This window comes from Amphibalanus amphitrite, unplaced genomic scaffold, assembly GCF_019059575.1.
Source record: "Amphibalanus amphitrite isolate SeventyFive unplaced genomic scaffold, NRLGWU_Aamphi_draft 001091F_arrow, whole genome shotgun sequence".
Classification (NCBI taxonomy): domain Eukaryota; kingdom Metazoa; phylum Arthropoda; class Thecostraca; order Balanomorpha; family Balanidae; genus Amphibalanus; species Amphibalanus amphitrite.
The window spans coordinates 129,929-148,383 of NW_024882585.1; the positions used below are offsets into that span (position 1 = coordinate 129,929).

Consider the following 18,455-nt stretch of genomic DNA (forward strand, 5'->3'; position numbering starts at 1 on the left):
CCGAAAACATTAAGATAGAGCAGTTTCCCTGTATTCTTTCTCAATTAACTGCTGTACAAAGGGCGCGACCAAAACAACGTCTCTTCAACATGATTACACGATGCATTCGAAAGCCTGGTGTGAACGACTGTCCTTACACCTCGACACACCCACTCAACATAAATAATGGAATTAAGACAAGAGCGTGTGCCACGCGCAGCCGGCCACACATATGCGCACAACGATCTTACAAAACAGTCGAGCGAACCTTTCATGATAAATTAAAAGCAGCGAGCGGGCGGGCCGGCCGGTCGGCGTGAAGTGGCCGCACCGGCCGGTCGCCTGGGTCGCCCCGCTGCCTTTCAGTTCGCCGATATCACAAGTACATGAACAGCCTGTAACCTGCCGACTGCACTACGCCGTCCAGCGACCAGCAACACACAGGATTCGGGTCGGGCGTGAGCCGACCGCCGGACCCACCGGCCGTCCGCGGCGATATCAGAGCCCGCCTCGCACGCCGCCAACAATACTTTAACGAAAACTCGTATGTGAACTGCGCTCTCGCGTCCCGTTCCGGCGTGCCTCGGCATGAGCCCGGCCTCTCGGGGAGACTCGCCGAGGTGCGTCTCGGCGCAGCCGGCTCCGGCCGTCGTTTGTACTCGCCCGGGCGCTCGGCATGACTAGAGGACCGGTGCCGCGGCCCACACCATCACAGATATGCGCTGCTGCCCGTCTGTCCTTCGCGCGCTCTCCCGCCGCCGCTCAGTCGGGCAGGCAGAGATAGTCGGCCGGTGGTCTGGCCAGCGCCGGGTACTTGAGCCGCGTCGGCAGCTTGTCGTTGAACTCGCCCAGCTCATTCTCGGCGTAGTGGTCGACCAGGGCGTGCAGGCTAGCGTGAATGGCGTACGGCTTCGAGAAACCAAAGCCGCGCTCCGTTCGGTCGATTAGACAGTGCTGTACCTGGCCCAGAGCGCGGATCGACAGGACGTACATCTCTGGCCGGTCGCGGCGCCGCCGGATCAGGAACGTACCGTCCGGCTTGTCGCTCAGCACAGCGTCGGCACGCTGCCGGTCCCAGTCCTCGAGCAGCCAGTACTCCTCCTGTTCGGAGAGGGGCGTGCCGCCGGCGCCCCTGTCAGTGACGTCGGTGTCCTTGCCGACCTGCAGCTTCTCCAACCGGTCCTGGGTGATGCCGCGCCAGCGCAGCTCCCTCAAAACCTCGCTCTTGAACTGCTGCAGACTACGCTCCTCCTGCCGCACGCTGATCAGGCCATGGTCGGTAGTGCGCGCGTACGGATGCTGCTTGGCCAGCTCCTCCTCCACCTGCTCCTTGCAGTGTCGCACCTGCTCCAACCTGCTCTCCAGTAGCTGGAAGTTCTTTGAGAGCCTGTCGAAAGAAGAACAATGACGTCAGTAACGGATCAATGCACAACAGCGAAAAACAGACGGCAGTTTCTAAGAGTGAACGCACTGTGGGGGGTTATTGGAAACTACCTGCTGCCGAGGCAACATCTTCAAAGGATGTGTTCGCGGAGGTAGCATCAAAATGAATTTCGCTGTCAAACAAATTAAACCACTTGTCCAGATAATGAAACTACCTGCCAGTATGCGCGCACACAAGACTAGTGGCAGCAGTGCGCCGAGCGGCGGTTATTTATTTTCTGCAGTACGATTTACGAGCCATCGACTGACACGAAGAGCGTTCAGTAAACACACAGCCCTTCGGCCGCATATTTTCAGGAGTGGTCTGGCCGACACGTGTCTCGCCGCCTGGGGGCCCAATAAACAGTCGACCACTGTGACCGGGCTGGCCTTGAGGGCCTTCCAAACACAACTTTTCTCGGCAAACAGATCAGTTCGCTGACCGGTCCGACATGGCGCCCCAGGCCCGCGCCAGCCGACGTTCCCGTCGACCCCAGGCCACGCTCCCTTCCGCCCTAAATCTACCCCGCGGCAAAGTACCCGTCCCCATCTCCCTGTCAATACTCACTGTTCTTTCTCATGGAGCTGCGCTTTGCTGCGGTTAGCCAAGTGCAGTTCGCGTTGTTTCTCCAGCATATGCACGAGCTCGATATACGCCTCGAGCGCCTTCTTCTGGATGGTGATGCGCTCCGTGACAGAGTTCTTCAGCTTCTCCAGCCGCTCCAGCTCGCCCTCGAGCTTGTCGTGCCGCGCGTGGGCCTTGCACAGCCTCTTGATGAGCTCTGCCGCGGATTCGGAGGCGTGCTGCAAACACAGGGTGCGTACCGGTTAGTGGAGCGTTCGAGCCGGGGTCGACGTTTGCAGACGGGCCGCAAACAGCCGCTGACAATCAACAGTGGGGTGATTCAGCACGCGGTTGGGGGCTGTATTGTTTGGATATGCATTGAGATTGCCGATAGGACACTAGTTACACTTAGTTTCCTATGGCTGTCATGTACTACACGTTGGACACAGCTCGCTGCCCTCCCGCCCTATGGACGGGCGGCCGGCGGAACATAACACAGTTCCGGTGACATGGAGAGTGTCGGGACTGCGACACGCCCACCCGGCCAGCCAACAGCGGGGACCAGTCGGAGCCGCTCCCACCGGACCCACCCGCTAACGGCCGGGATCCACCAGACAGATCCCCCTTCCTGCGCAGTACCAGATCCAGACAGATCCGCAGCTGGCTCAGACTGAACAATGAGCGTGCAGCCCAATTCATCCAATTTAATCCAATTAGACTAATACCTCACAGACATCGGGAATGCCAGCCGGCTGAACCCGCCACCTCAGACTGAATGACCCTGACATGACCCCGCCCGCGCGCCTCTGGACAGAGACGAGTACTCACCGGTCGCGGCTCCGCGAGGGGCCTCTCGAGCCGCACGTCCAGCTGAGCGTTGTATTCCCTCAGGCTCTCTCTCCGGTAGTGGTCGATCAGACTCGCCACCGAGTCGAACTGGTACGGCTCCGAGAAGCCGAATTTGCCGTATTTGGAGCAGATGCGGATGAGCCGGTTGTTGCCGCCCTTGCGCAGACAGAGCGTGTACTCGCCGCTGGCCGTCTGAGAGTCCCGCACCAGGAACGTGCCGTCCGGCTGGCCGTTGAGCTTCTCGGAGGCCTCCTCGCGACTGATGTTGCCCCAGTACCACTCTGGCTTGGGGTCGAGCTCGCGGCGCAGGTAGGTTGGCTGAGACGACTCCCGGCTGATGCGCGGCGCGGCATCCCGGCTGGGTCGCGGAGGCAGTGCCGGCGGCGGCGGGTCCCAGGCGGTCACATTCGGCCCACCCCACTCGTAGTTCATCACGAGCAGCTCCAACACGCGTGTGTGAAGAGACGATCGCTCCACCCACGTCCTGTAAACAGAGACAAAAACATAGCGTCAGGCCACAAAGGTCGGACACACACGCATACACACACCTGTGTCCCACAAAAGACAGGCACACAGACATACCCATGACGACAAGTTTTCGAGGTCGGGCCTCCACAGCTCGCGGGACCACAAGGACAGCGCCCCACCGTGCCCACCCCGCACACACACACACACACGCGCGCGCAGACAGGCATACACAGGGAGCCGGCCGGCCGGCGCCACATCACCAATATCCACACACTGGCAAGCATATCACCGTCCCGAGTCAAAAACACCAAGCACTCACTCAGAGATGGTCCTTGCCGTCCAGTTCGCACGTTTCCATCGCAGAAGAGTGCCCAGCTCCCACGAAATAAGCACGAAACGGCGCAGCGCGCACCAACACCTCCACCCCGGCCGCAGTTTTATCAACGAATCCAGTCGCCGGCTGCGCCAAGGCCGGGGCATTCAGCGCAGCGCCACCACCGGCAGTATCGACGTGCGCCGGCGCCGCTGCGCTGAATGCCGGTCGGCCTTCGGGCGGACGGCTGCCCGAGCAGGCTGTCGGCCGGCCGGCGCCCGCTCGGCCGAGTGGATATGTCACAACGGCCGGCTGACGTCAGCTCGGCGCCTCTCAGCGCCGGGAAACGCACATAATGGTGCGTGTGCGTCACCACCCGGGGTGCGCACGTGCCGTGGGGAAGCAACAGACGTCGTCGGCGCACTTCAAAGCGGATTACTCTGATTGTGGGAATCAGAAACTCGGGTGGCAATGGAAGTCGCATTTACGATGCCCAATGCAACTCCACTCATCCTATCACCCAGACTACGATTTCTCTCCTGAACTTCAACCACTAACCCAGCCAGGGGCCCACCCAACGCAGCCGGTCCGAAAATACCGAAACCAGCCAGCTAAAATAACTAACGAAAATAGAGGGGCTGGCCGGCGTGCCGTGTCCGCCGGCGACCGGTCCGATCGGGCGGCCCAAACCGGGCCGAGCTGACAGCCGGCGAGGTCGCCGGTCGGCCGGCGCGGTGGCGCCACTCGGCGGTCCGAGCCGCGCCGCGTCGCCGGGCCAGAGTCGAGAGCGGCGGCATCCGTCGACCGCCGCCGGCCGGTCGTCATTTATCTGACGTCCACGCCGACGGCGGAGGGTGACGTCTCTCCGTCCGTCGCGCCCCTGAGCCGCCAGGAACCGGCTAGCGGCCGGGCCGAGCTCAGCACCGGGCGCCACACGTGGCATTCGACACACTCGCGTGTTCGTAGAGACGGCAAAAAAATCCACAGCCGGTTCGGAACACGGCGGAAAACGGACGCCACACCGCCGCACCGAGGCCGGGGCGAGACACGCGGCTCGTGTCCGCGCTCAGAGTCGGCGGGCGGTTGTTGCGCCGCTGAGTCAGTTGCTGAGAATGTGTGCCGGCCCCGGTCGACCAGGAGGCCACCGTCGCGCCGTGTACACGCTGTTTACATGGCCCGACGGACGCCGACGGCTGCGGCGCAGTGCTCGCGAGCCGGCCATGGCACGGTCGGCCGGTCTCGGCAGAGACCAGACAGACAGTTGCTCGGCGACCGACAGGAAAACCAGACAGCCAGCAAAAACGGCCCCGGCGAGACATGCACGCCCGAGAAATCAGCCATGCGGCGGCGGCGGTGGGGCTGACTGCGCCGTTCTCCCCTTTGGGCGGGGGCGGGGGCGGTCGCTGGCAGCTCAGTGTCCCGAGGGCTCCTGTCGGAAGTGACACGCCACCGGGTCTCCAGCCAGCCGCCGGTCCCTGACCCACTTCTTGGTGCCGCTCCGCAGTCCGCCGGCGCGTCCCTTATTTATCCGATCGGCGCCGCTGCAACAGCTCCAGCCGCCGTCACCGGCCGGTCGCGCGCAGCGGCCTGACCCGAACCGGCCCGATACAAGATGGCCGCCCGGCCGGCGCGGCGGGAGCACCGACAGCTCGCCGGCCGACAAACAGCCTCCGACATTAGACAGACGAGTCTCGAGGCCGGCACTCCCACCACGAGATGACGCCACACGGCTCACAGAGAGACGCACACATATACATATACACACACACCCATACATACAGACAGAAAAACAGCCGGCGCGCATACGGAGCACGGGGCGGCCACTGTTCCCTGGAGACAGGAACTCAGTGCGACTGTCAAGGGGAACAGGGCCGCGTTGAACGCCCACTGATATGTCGCAGATAGCACACGAAAACAGAGTGATACACCCGTGTGTTCACGACCCCACCGAGTGATAATACGCCCAAGATCGATGCTGGCCAGACCAACAGCCGCCGCAAGTCCCATGGGAAACATCGAATCAAAATAATAGCCGCTATCACATTACATGCACTGGCACACCAACAAGCATGGCTTTCGGCCGCTAGTCACTAGTCAGCCGGCGTCCTCCTTTCAGCGACAAGTCCCTTCCGCCAGCCCTGCCCTCTTTCCTTCTCTTCTACTCACGTTAGCTGGTCGTACGGAGGCCGGATGAGGACAAAGCTGAGCGTCTTGAGCAGCTGCGCGGGCGGGAAGCGGCAGCCCCGGTCCTGCTGTAGCCGACACAGACGGCACACATGGCGCATCACCAGCCGCAGAGTGGCAGCGTGGTGGTCCTGCAGGCGCGAGACGAACGCGTCCACATCCGGCGCGCACCCCTCCGCGCTATCCTTGTAGGCTGCGAGGAACAAAGGAGAGGGCACGGTCAGACAAATATCAAGGGCACAGCGCGGAGAAAATATACACTGCACACCAACAACAGCGACACTGTTTGTTATTCTTGTATGCATTTATTCGAGCCAGTCTGGCGAGGGCTCGTCCTCGCCCATCTACAACATCTCTTTCGAGTTTTACGTCCGTCCCTTCCGCGTCGTAGGTTTATATAACACCCCTGTCCCCCACAAATGTCCACGCTGACAATTTTTCGAAAACATTCATCGTTACATAAGCTTTGAAAGGCGTGCAGAACTGCGCACTGGTGGTCAGCAGCCAAATGCGCCGCGTGCGCCACACATGTCACGCCGAGCCGCGGCGTGCCAGACCAGGCCCCGGAAGGTCCGTCCCGGCCGTGGTGTGTCGTGCGCCGGCGTGGCGTGTCGGTAGACGGCCCCGCCCGGACGGCGCCGGTGTGGGGTCGACGGGTACGTCCCCTCCCACGGCCAACTCTCGGCAGGGAGAGGAGAGGACGCACCTCGCGACCCGCACAATTCCGCCCCTACACCACCCACGGACAGACGGCAGGGAGAGAGAGAGAGAGAGAGCAGTGCGCCGCGTGGGCCGAGCGCCGCCGGCAGCGGGCACGATACCGCGACATCAGGAGCTCACGGTACTCTCCCGCTAATCGCATCCACGTCGATCAATGCCCGCAATAACACAAAACCAATCTAGTTAGCGAGCGCTGACCATCGTCAGATACGCGCGCGGGCGGCGAGGCGATATTTTCCGTCTACGCCGGCGGCTAAGCCCTCTGCAGCGGTTTCCAAGATCAGTGAACCCCGCACCCGACCTCGTGCTGTCGCGCTGGAGCGGTGCCATCACCGGCAGACACCGGTGCCGCCAGCCCACGCGCGCCGCCGCGCTGTTTGCAGCGTTTTTCGCCCCCACGTGTCGTTGGCGCAGCGCGTGCGTGCGCCGCCCGGCCGTCCGTCACAATGCTCGGCGCTTATCCTGCTGATCACGCGCGAGGCCGACTAGTTCGCTCTGTCCACCTCTTAACTCTCTCCCCTCGGGATTTGGCCTGGTTGCAACACACGGCACTCAGCGAGCGGTACGGTTGGAAACAGCGGGTTATATCGGCCACCCGGGACGTGGATATGACTGTGGGTCCACCCCCGTCCCTCGGTTCGAGAGCTTAGTGTCACGGCACGGGCCTGTCGGTCGGCCGAGGACCCCCGTCCCGCACCGTGACATTGAATGTGACGTGACGGGCCCTAGGACAGTGCACTCCCAGGTCCGGCCAGGTGACACTCGCACTACCGAACAGCTGCGCCAGCCGAGCGAAATAGCTGACATTTCGATTTCCCGAAATTCCCGCTGGGATAACGAACCAGCGAGGCAGATAATTGGACCGGCCGGACCAAATTGGTCCATCGATACCACTGTCATTAATCGGCCCATAAAACGCCACACTTGCCAATAAATAAGGTCTGTTTTCAAACACAATGACAATTAAAACTAACTGAGGTTTGTTAGTCAAACTAGTTTATACGATGTCAATCGATCAAGGACTCACTTCGGTTGTGAATGAATTTGCGATGTTAAACACACTGTGAAAATAAACTAGCAGCGTGACTGAATAGCAAAGAGCAATACCATATTCAGCACAGCTGCAGCTAAGTTATTTCAAGCCAGCTGCGACAACCCCTGGCACATCAACCACGACGTTTCTGATGCAACTCCATCCGAACTCGACACACTAGCTGATAAAGCCGCAGAGTGCAGAGCGCAAACACTGCCTGACGACACATCCCGGCTGGTAAATAATTAAACAACGCCCCAGTTGCAGGACTTAATCAACAACAGAGGACAGAGGCTGGCGGTTGGCGGGCGGCTGCACGTACCTTTGGCAAGTGTCAACATGTCCTCATAAGCTTCTGTAGGCATCACAGGGTTGGGCAGCTGGGCCAGGTACTTTTTCACCAGACAGCTCACGTGTGAGAGCTCAAACTCGCCGAGATCGGCGCCCTCCGGATCTGAAACAGGAGAAGACGAGTTGTCAGTAAGTTATCCTTCACATTTCCAGTCACACACACAGCGCGCGCATCTATGTAGAGCCAGACTAATAAGAATAATATTGCGTTGGACCGTATGAGGTATGCAACAATATGGTTCATGACATAGCGTTGATTCAGTTATCACAGCGTAAACACGCTTTTCCACGAATGTCGGCGAGTTGATGCGTCTCTATCTTTCTCTCTCCGCTCTCTCTTGAGCCGATCGATACCACCAGCACGGTATAACGTCAGAACTCAGAGCAGCCAGCTGATCGCCCAACCGGCATACAGAGATAATACCTAACAGCGGTACAGCTATATCAAACGACACATATCGTCATTTTCCAATATCACATTCAGTGAGGCACCACCGCCATCTCAGCGTCCTCGACACTAGAGATAACCATCTAACCCAACTCTAAGCTCCTGCCAGCCGATCGACCCCTGGCGGCGACCCGTAAACTCAAGCTTCACCGTCTCACCGCCGGGCGGCCACAGCGCAATAGGCGGTCACCCCAAGAAGGGAGAGGGGAGGGGAGACCATGACGGCACGTGTCGGGCCGCCCCAGAGAAAATGACACCCATCTAGTAAGACGCCACTGCCGGCCGGCCGGCTCTTGCCCAAAATGAAATAAATAAATAAAAGTAAAGTTCCAAAGTAGCCCGAGACCAAGATTCATTTGAGGTCATATTTTGAGACCAGAAATAGGCCGTCGATTTATAACGTGTCGTCGGATAGAGCGGCACTGAAAACTTCCAATGGTATTCAATAACAGTCCGAAAATTTTATAATATAAATATGGCTGCAAAGAAGTATTTGGATACGTTTTTGCCGACAAATGAGGTTTCTATGTCGGGTGTTGGCATCTGCAAGAGCCCGTCTGTTTGCACGCCAGCCATCTGACATTCGAGACACCGCCAGCCCGAAATAGCCTATAACCACCAGCATCAGCACCCGAACCGCGAGCGCGCCGCCTATGCATATGTATCAGCATACAAAGCAGGGGCCCGTCGTGTTACATCGGCCCGGACCATGTGGAAAACCGGTCCGATTTGCACTCGGACACGCGGGCCCCTCGGCCGTACACGCCAGATAGCGACGACGAGCCCATCCCTGGCCGCCACTCACCGCGCTCCAGAGCGTCCCGCAGCGGCTTCAGGTCGTCCCAGGTCGGTGCCGTTTCCTCATAGATCTCATAGCAGTTGATGTGCCGGTCGCGCTCGCAGAGTCGCTCCAGCGCCGAGAGACAGGCGAGCAGCACGGGCGGCCCCAGCTGTCGGCTGGACTGGAAGGTGGCGGTGAGCTCGGCGCCGAACAGGGACGGCGCCGGCCGGCCGACGGTTCCGGGCTCGCAGGCGGGCAGGCCGGCCGGCTGGGAGCCGCAGCGCCGGTGCACCACCAGGCCGCACTCTGTCGAGCGGAGGAGGAGAGGCACGTCAGACCCCATAGCGGCGCCGGCCCGGCACACAATGCCGCGCCTGTTGAGCTAGGACGGTGCCGGTGCCGACCGGACGGCCCGGCTCCGGTGGCCAAAACGGGGCGGCGGCGGCGCCACGCACCCAGTCACAGCAGTTTGAAGTCGATCCTCCGACAACAAAACAGCCCGGATACACAGCGGTCGTTGGTCGTCCCTGGCCGACCCGACCTGACACTTCAGACCTCCGGTACACAAAACGACCCAATGTGAGAGCACATCAACCACGTACACAAAACGACCCAATGTGAAAACATATCACCAGAACAGCCCAACCCGGCTACAGGAGACACGAAACCGGACCCCAAACCAAAAGACCCTGAGCTTCTCAACTCCACTGCAACAAACCACAACAGAGGACACCAACAGACCACACAGACCCCACACTAACCACAAACAACACCTCTACACAGTCCAACCAAACGCCACAAGGACACTTCACAGTGCACCTGCATGTAGCGATTCGGCCGCCGCCGTCTCACAGCGACATAGCGCCACCAGATAGGCGCGCGATACGGCGCACCGGCCCGCGGCACCATTATCCGTGAGCGCTGCACGGCGGTGCCTAGCAACACACGGCGCTCGGGTCGTGGTGACCTCGTGAGGGCGGGGGCGGGGGCGGGGGCGGGGCGGGAAGGTAAGGCGAAGGCGAGTGACGCAACTAGTAACTAGGGGCGGCCGCCTACACACGAAAAGGCCGTAAAGACGAGAACAAGGCAGGCTCAGACATCACGACGGGCACGCCCAATCGCCCGAAAACAGCGAGCACCACACGACACCAGCATGGCATGAGCAATTCCTGTCTCCAAGCTACACCCAGATACCCAACCCTTCTCTGTAAATTCCAGTTCACACTGACAGTCCCACGATCCCGGCCCGCTCACCGGTGCAGCTGTATCCCTGGTGGTCCGCTCCGATCAGGTAGAGTCCACACACGTCGCAGGTTCGAAGTGTGCTGAAGCTGTCCTGTCGCAGCTGGTGCTCGGACGCCGAGTGGCCGGCGGGCGGGTGGCCGGGCCGAATCTCTCCGGCCGCCCCGCCCTCACCCGCCTGTAGTCGGCGCACGGCCATCAGCAGCATAGTCTGGGTGAACGGGTCCTTGATGCCCATACTCTGAGGAAGCAGAGACGGAAATGTTGTTAGAGGCATGGTCGAGGTTAGAGGTTGGTGCTATTAAACAGGCGAGATGACTGATTACTGAACGTAAAGCATAAAAACCGGCGTACATGAGGGAGAATAAAACTCAGTGGAAACATACAGCTCAGAACCAGCGCAGTGCCGGTCGTCGCGGAAGCGTGGTGCAACCCTGCAATTGACGCGGAGAGGAAGCCGCCGGGTACAGATGAGAATCCAGTTCAGACCGACTCTGTGTACCCAGGCGCCAGCTCGGAGGGAGGGACGGGGAGGGGTTGTGTGATTTCGGCCGCCACCGCGCCGACAAGTACGGCGCAGTAGGGCCGGAGGCGGGGCGTGGGGAACAGCGTCGCAGCAGCATGTGACCCCCGCCCCGCCCAGCCGGGCCCCCGGGGGGCCGCCCAGCCCCCTGACGTCAGTTCGCGGCCCGAGCCGTGTAGGCTTCACACGGTCTGCACCGGATTCATAAACAGCCGGCCATCATAACAAACCCTTGCTGAGGAGGCTGACACGACCCGGGTCACAGGAGATCGCTGATCGTCCGGAGCGTCAGCCGGTGTCAGCACGAGAGGCAAATCAACCCGGACGGAGGCGGTGTTTTGTATGCCGAGAGAGCGACGGTCGTCACAGCGAGCAACACAAAAACCTTCGTACCGAGCGCCGCCAAAAACGCACATATCATTAGCTGCACGCTGGCGAGGCGCCGAGCACGCCAGCAACAGGCCAGCGCTGCCGGCGGCCCCGTCTGACACGCAACGCCGGCGCGTGGTTTCTCAGCAACAGAGGGTCGCCCACGCGCGTCCCACACCGCGCGGATAGCCAGACACTCCGACAGACAGTCCGACATACAGACAGCCGGCCGGGAGCCGGCCCTGCGGCGGTCGCCTCCCCTTCAGATACGGCTCACTCGGTTTATGGCTCGTAAAGTCACAGACTCAGCCGGAGGGGGACGCAGCGCGGCCGTAAAGCGTCGCACACCGGTTGCCATCGGCGCACAGCCGGCGTTGGGGCAGGTCGGCCCCAACAGCTGCTGCCGTTACTCAGTTGTGCTCGCACTCTCTGTCACTCAGGCTTACATGAATCATTGAGGGCGAGGGAAAAAACGTCGAAAAAAACGCCAAAACCACGCGGCGCTGTGGCGGTGCGACCTTCGAGTCACGGGCCTCGGGCGTGCTACAAAGACAAACAGTCAGAGCTCAGAGGATGGCGGCCGATTTGGCGCGGGTAACCGTGCGCCCGGCGGTCGGCCAGTCACCAGGCCGGCCGGCGGGCCGCGGCGGCACGGGCGGCGGCTCGGGCCGGCCGAAGGTCGCGCTATCGCCGCCCGGTCCGCCTAGTAACGGCCAGATAGCGCGGTGGCCTGTTTGCTGGCCGGCCGGCCGGCTGTCGCGGAGCGCGCGTCAACACGCTGTCCGAGCTGTTTATAGTTTACAGCCGGTCTGAGGCGTGACCGTCGGTCGGGCCGACCGAGCCCGAGCCGCCGCTGCCGCCACAGACCACGGTGCACGGCCAGCGCGGCGGTCCGACCGCCGGATCAGTGGCGGCGGCAGGCGCATCCAGTCGGTCGGCCCGGCCAATCGGGGGCAGGCCACGCTGCCTCCCAGCCCCTCCCCTTCCCGTCCGTCCCCGCGCTCCCCTCCCCTCCCCGCGACCTCGTTCCCCGCAGCACCTGGCCTCTAAACCAAACCGTTCGTGCCCGCCGGGCGCGCTCTCGCCCAAGCAGCTGGGCGTCCTCTCACCCGAACCGTTCGACGCTATAAACCGTTTGGCATCCGGGCGCCCGTCGACCGCCCGGCAGTTTCCCTCTCTCTCCTTTATTTCATTGTCCGTTTTTCAGGGCGCCCGGCGGTCCGGTCGTTTGGGGCTAAATTCGCCGCGCGGCCGACGGCCGACCGCCTCTGCTGGCTCGCTGGGCCGAGGCCGCCCGGACGGCTGGCTTCCGGGCCGACCAGGCGGGGACGCCGACCAGGCGGCGGCGGCAGCGGCGGCGCTGGCGCCACCTGCGGCCGACCGCCGACCAGAGGCCAAAGAAGGCACCACCGCGCCGACTCGGGCGGGCCGGGCCGGCTCATCACCCGGAGAGGGCCTCACGCGGGTGACGGACAGCGGTGCGACAGCGAGCGAGTTTCTCCGCTGTTCCGATACCATCTCCCACCCTGCTCTGCTGACAGGCCGGCCGCGGCGGATCGGCCGACGAGTCAGTGCTGGCCGGCGTCCCAGCCGCGAGCGATACCATCAGCGGCCAGCCTGCGCGACCGCCGGCCGACCGGCGGTTCCAGGCCGGTCAGCTGACCGCCGCCGCCGCCACAGCCACCAGGAAGTCTCGGCCGCCGGCTGACCGGCGCGCGGCGCACCAGCTCTCCGCCGGGTCGCCGCCGGAGCAGACAGACAGACCTTCCGCCCGGCGCGCGGCCATCCGACACGTGCAGACGGATTAAAGCTCATGAGAGCGGGATTCCCTGCCTCTCGCGGCGGCGGCCAGACGGCCAGACGGGCGTCCGCTCCGGTTCCTCCCAGGCCGGGGAGTGGCCGGCCCGTCACGCGAGCAGGCAGCATTCCGCCGAGCGCAGGGGAGGCGGCCGGCCGCGCGGTGTTGAAACCCCGCAAGGTCACCTGAATTCCATCCGTCGCTCACCGAGGTATTCGGCCAGGCGCGCGCTCTCTCCCTCTCCTCTCCGCTCTTCCGTTCGCAGAACTGCCCGGCCCATTCCCGGAATGTGGGGCGTCCAAGGCGGCACGGCACGTGCACTCCTCCCCTCTCCCCTCCGCTGAGTGCCCAGCTGGGTGTCCCCTCCCGCCGGTGCTCCCCACGGTGCGCGCGGGACGCCCCCCGCCCGTCCCCGTCCATCAGCCCATTCCCAGCCGACTTACCATCAATTTCTCCTTGTCCAGATTGAGAAGTTGCATACCATCAACGTTCATAGACTTCAAGCATTCAGCAGTAGATATCATGTTGATTGACCCCACCCATTCAAGCACATTGTTGGCCGTCCACTTGTGTATTGGCTGAAACAGAGGGGGAGAAACGATCATTAGCCAATGGTAACGACACGATGATAATGAAACATTCACAGACAGCACGGGGAGGTGGTGGGGCGCTCGATGGCCGTTCCTATGGCGGTCGCTGACCGGTCCCACCCTCCCAGGGAGAGTGGAGAGAGCAGGGAGCGGCGGATGGAGCGCGCGCGGCCAGTGACAGGCCGCCGGCACACTGACAAAGGGAAATGGCACGCCGCTGTGACCGGCGGCACACACGCTCGGTTCGGGCCGCCGGCCGACAGTGCAGCGCTGGGAGCTGACAGAATATACCACCGACCGTCCGAGCGCCGCGCGCGTACAGAAGGTGCACCGGTCAGCTCAGGGCCGGGCGGCACACCCGGATCCAGCAGGCGGGGGTGCAGCAGGCCGTCCTCCATCCTGCTGCACCAGCTAGCTCATTATGCAGTTGCCAAGGGCGCACGGCCGCTGCAGCCGCCTTACGGCACTTTCAAAGCCGATGGCTCAGCATTTATTCGGCACCGAACAACGGCGTGAGCTGGCGCGGCGCACTGCGCGCAGTGGGGTCCGGTCCGACCGGCCACGGCAACAGGCACCGGCACCGGCACCGATCCGACCCGACCCGCCGCGCCGCCTCCGCTCCGGTGCCGCCGCCCCGGAGCGCCGGTTCGGTTCGGCTCGGCTCGGTTCGGTGCGGCCCGCAGCACGGCTCCGAAGGCCATCCGGCCACCAGATGAGCGCCAGCCGGCCGGCCGGCCGACCGGGCGGCCATTTCTGGGCCACGAGCGACCTCCCCCGCCCGGGCGAGTCCAACTCGCCTGGCAACAGCCAATCGGAGGCCGCTGCGTGACGTAACGATCCGCTGCAGCGGCGACCGGCCGGCCGGCGGCGGGCGGCCGCCGGCGCCGCGTGCACCAGGGAAAAACTGACCGGCCGGTCCACCACCGCACCGCCATCCGAAATTGGCCAAGCCGTCGACTCGGCCTGCACGAGCGTGCGGAGCGTGCGGCTCGTGCGACGGCCGGAACAGCGGCCGCACTCGGCGCTGAGCTGCTGCTCCTCGCCGGCCGGGCCTGGGAGCGCCTGCGCCGACCAACAAAGAAAGGTTCCTGGCCCGGTGCGGCCGGCCGGAGCGCGTCCTATCATCGCTCATCTCTCACAGGCCGTGCGCGCCCGGCGCCGCGACAGGCTCCGAATATTTCGGGCGCCGGCCCGTCGAGCTCGACAAGACCCGGCCCGACCTGAGCGGCGCCGCATCTGAAATGAACCTGAGAGCCGGTCTGTGGGACTGGCCGGCCGCATGGCACACTTCGAGGTCAAGCACGGGTCACCGGCCGCTGCACTGAAGGCAGACTGTCGGGAGATGGGCTAGGGTTTAGGAGCATCACCTACTCAGGCGATAGGCACAGTCATTCGATAATGACTGTGCTGCAAGGATTTTTGCAATACCGTGTGACGGGTGGCGGCCGTCCTGCCCGACGGGGCCACCGCCTCGGGCGCGCTGAGAACCAGGTCACGCCTCAGCAGCTAGCCGAGCGCCGCAGCCTGCCACAGCCATATAACCAGAAATGATCGACCCCGTATAAATAGCACGGCGTCGGTACCGACATGGGAGGCGGAGCGGCTGCGGCGGCGGCGGCGCGGTCTCAGCCTCAATGGCACCTCATTCAGCGCCGACAGCACACAGGCGCCGCTATTTCCAGCGCCAGGTCAGCCGTCGCGGTCCGGGGGCGTGAGCGGACCAGCGCCGAGCCTCGCCGGAGCCGACGGAGCGGCGCAGAGGCGGCTCCGTCGGCCGAGCCTGGCGCACCGCCCACTCTACCATCGCTCTCACAACAAAGGACGCACGGCCGCCCCTGCGCCGGCGACACCCTCCGACCCCATTGCGGCCTCGGGCAGCCGCCCATCGCGAGTCCCGCTCGTGCCGCCACGGCTCGGTTCGTGACCATAATGGGCCGAGCGGGCCGGCCGGCCGGCCGCGGCGCAGTGCCGACCGCCTAGCAACGGCCCGTAGGGGGCGCGCGCAGCGCCGGCCGGAGCCGCTCGGCCGCGGAGAAACTGCAGAGGAGGGAGAGGAGAAACGGCCGGCGGACCGTGCGGCGCCGCCGGCGGCCGCGGCCCGGTCGTGTTGCCAGGCTGCCGCGCCCAGTCGGAAATGTCACCCCGCTTCACCGAATCGAACGAATGGCCGAGCTGTGACGGTCGGCGGGCGGCAGCGGCAGTTTGCGCTGACCTCGGCAGGTCATCATCCCGACCTCGACCGGACAGCGGCCTGGCTCGGCAGGTCAGCGACCTACCTTGGCCCGGGGCCGGCCGGTCGGCGCCGGGCCGAGCGGGCTCTCACCTCGCCCGGCCAGCGGGGCGGCGCGCGGCCCTGGCGGCTGCGGCTGCGGCGCAGTCGGGCCGCCACCCTTTTGGGGCCCCTCGCCCGACCACGTGGCTGGCCAACCGGCTCGGCTCGGGGCGGGCTGTCCGCCGACATACTGGGTCAGAGCTCCGCCAGCCGCCGGTGGAAGGTCGCGGCGCCACGGGGCTGACCGCCGCTCCATCACTCCAGTAACGCCAGCGTCGGCCAGCAACAGCAGTCATCGCTCACGGAGCCGCAGACATCAGGCGCCTCTCGGGACCCCTGAACTGCAGCGCGGCACGTGGGCCAGGCCGCCACCGGACACCCCGCTCGCCCCGGGCCGGGTCGGGTCTGTGCGCTCCAGCGACCGGCGTAGATCGCGCCCTCGGTAACGGACACCGTCCCCCGCGTGCACCGTGTCACCGTGCACACCGCTACCGGAGCGGAACAGGGACAGGACTCGGCCCGGGACCGGGCCGCAGGTGACAGCCGACTGCTGTAAAATGGGCGACGACCTGGCCCGGAATCTGGGAAATGAGGATCGTGTTACGTAACGCACTCCCCTGTCCAAACGAGCGAGTGAGCGACCGGTCAGCAGAACGACCGACAAGCCGGCCGACCGGCGGTGGCTATTTGATGAACGCCAAGGTTCATGATAGCGACTCAAGAGACACGCAATGAAGCCACGCACCAGTGGCAAAGCATCTCTACAAAGGCTGAATCAGACTGTCTTGACCGTTGTAACGATTTTAACAAATGGAAGACTGAAGCGGCTGAATAGGATGAAGGCTTCTTACATGTTAATCCAATGCAGGACATATCAAAATTTTCCACCCAGCCATCGGCCAAGGAACGAATATGGAAGCGCGACGGCACCGCGGAAGGATCAGAGGTGCAGCTCAGCAGAATGGAAAAGCCGAGACGAGTCGGTTCGTCCAGCACGGCTCTGAAGACCGGGATCAGTCGGGCGGAGGGTACAGGCCGCCGAAACACCGCCAACTCAACACGAAAAGCCCCAGCAAACACAGTAGGTGTGGCACTTGGCATAGCACTCGGCACGCTATGCTACATAATTTACGATAGGTGGCGCCGTCAAAATTGGCCTGCAACAGGGGTGAGCTGGGAACAGCCGCAGTTGAACAAACAAGCCACGTAATGCAGACATTTACGTTGCGACATAATGACTATTCCGCAAGAAAACTCTAAAATTACTCATTGCTGGCACAAGGGGAGCGCGGACGACTGTATTCCACAATCTACAGTGAGGAATACGGCAGAGAAAAGGCTCGATCAGCACCCACTACGATCACGTGAGGGTCTCCTGACAGTGTGGTGTCAGGGACACAGCTCACATCCGGAGGTGGGGAGATAGGTTTTGGTCCAGTCAGCGAGTCCAGCGGGACAGAAGCCACACCCAGGGCACAGGGAGGTGAGAGAAGGCGGCATTTGGTCCAAAGACGGCGAGCTGACCAGGACAGAACATCAGACGATACCGCCTCTGGCAACCAGGCGTCTGGTGTGGTATACAACCTAACCGATTCCAGGCAGCGGGGACATTCAAAGCAGTCGACTCCACGCGAGGCTGGCTGCCCAGTGACGGCACGGAGCAGGCAGGACCGTGCGTCACAGCATGTCGTCAGCCGTCACCGCTGTGCAGTCGGCCATATTTCGGGCCGGCGTCCTTCGTGTCCGCCAGTCGATACAAGGCGCTGTGGCCGGAGCTCGTTCCAGACCGGCCAACACGGCTCTCTCTGACGTCAGGGCCTGGGAGCGGCCGGCGGCGGACACTGGACCCGCGCCCCTACAGCGGCCATACATGTCCGCCAGCAACGACGATTGCAGGGTAGTCAATACCCACCGCGTCAGCAGGCAGGCAATTAACAAACCCAGTTTAGCCACGAAATAACTCACCGCCGCCAAATGTTGCACCGGTATTTCTAGACAAAGAACATTCATGTCGGGCCCGGTACCGCCGTCAGCTACCTTGTTTTCCGACAGTACGAAAAGCCAGCCGCGATCCCATCGTCACGAAGTAGACGATGTTCACAGGTGACGACAAAATCAGCTCTCCGGGAGTTCCAGGAACGCCCGACCGGCCCTGACAGCGCAGGCAGCCCGCGGCTGCCGGCCCTGACCCGAGCTTTCCGAGCTCGCCGGGCCTCTGAGCTAGCTCACCAGCCGCGCGCCCGCCGACCTTTCCCGAGCCGCCAGTCGCCGAGTCCTCCCTGGAAAGGAAACGCGACTGGAGCCGGCTGCCGGGGCAGCACCTGCGACTGGAGCCTTCCCGGCCGGTCGGACGGGGCTGCCGCCGGCCGGCCGGGCCCGGCCGGACAGCACAAAAATGGAGCCGCGGCGCCGTACCGCGCGGCCCAGCGGCCAAAATTGAAGTGCCAGCCGGCTCGCCAACATGACTCTGGGCACAGACGGGTCAGGAATCGCCCTCGCCGCCCAGGAAATTGCCACCGGGTGCTAAATTCTAGATTGTTACAGCCTA

At 63.2% G+C, this 18,455-nt stretch overlaps 1 protein-coding gene across 3 annotated transcripts in view; it reads right to left on the reverse strand.

Annotated features, from left to right (window-relative positions):
• Window positions 1-15: 15 nt before the first annotated feature.
• LOC122370020 (phosphatidylinositol 3-kinase regulatory subunit gamma-like) overlaps window positions 16-18,455 on the reverse strand; it is a 67,221-nt gene continuing 48,781 nt past the window's right edge. For 2 of the 3 annotated variants that reach the window (XM_043345247.1, XM_043345246.1), the window contains 8 exons: window positions 13,489-13,623; window positions 10,368-10,596; window positions 9,138-9,419; window positions 7,856-7,987; window positions 5,763-5,973; window positions 2,795-3,299; window positions 1,970-2,205; window positions 16-1,366 (listed from right to left, as the gene is read on the reverse strand). In XM_043345247.1, the coding sequence (XP_043201182.1) occupies window positions 742-1,366; window positions 1,970-2,205; window positions 2,795-3,299; window positions 5,763-5,973; window positions 7,856-7,987; window positions 9,138-9,419; window positions 10,368-10,596; window positions 13,489-13,569 (2,301 nt within the window). In that variant the 5' untranslated portion in view covers window positions 13,570-13,623 and the 3' untranslated portion in view covers window positions 16-741. Of the gene's footprint in view, window positions 1,367-1,969; window positions 2,206-2,794; window positions 3,300-5,762; window positions 5,974-7,855; window positions 7,988-9,137; window positions 9,420-10,367; window positions 10,597-13,488; window positions 13,624-15,498; window positions 15,518-18,455 lie in introns of those variants that run through there. The other variant, XM_043345248.1, reaches the window with a different exon arrangement.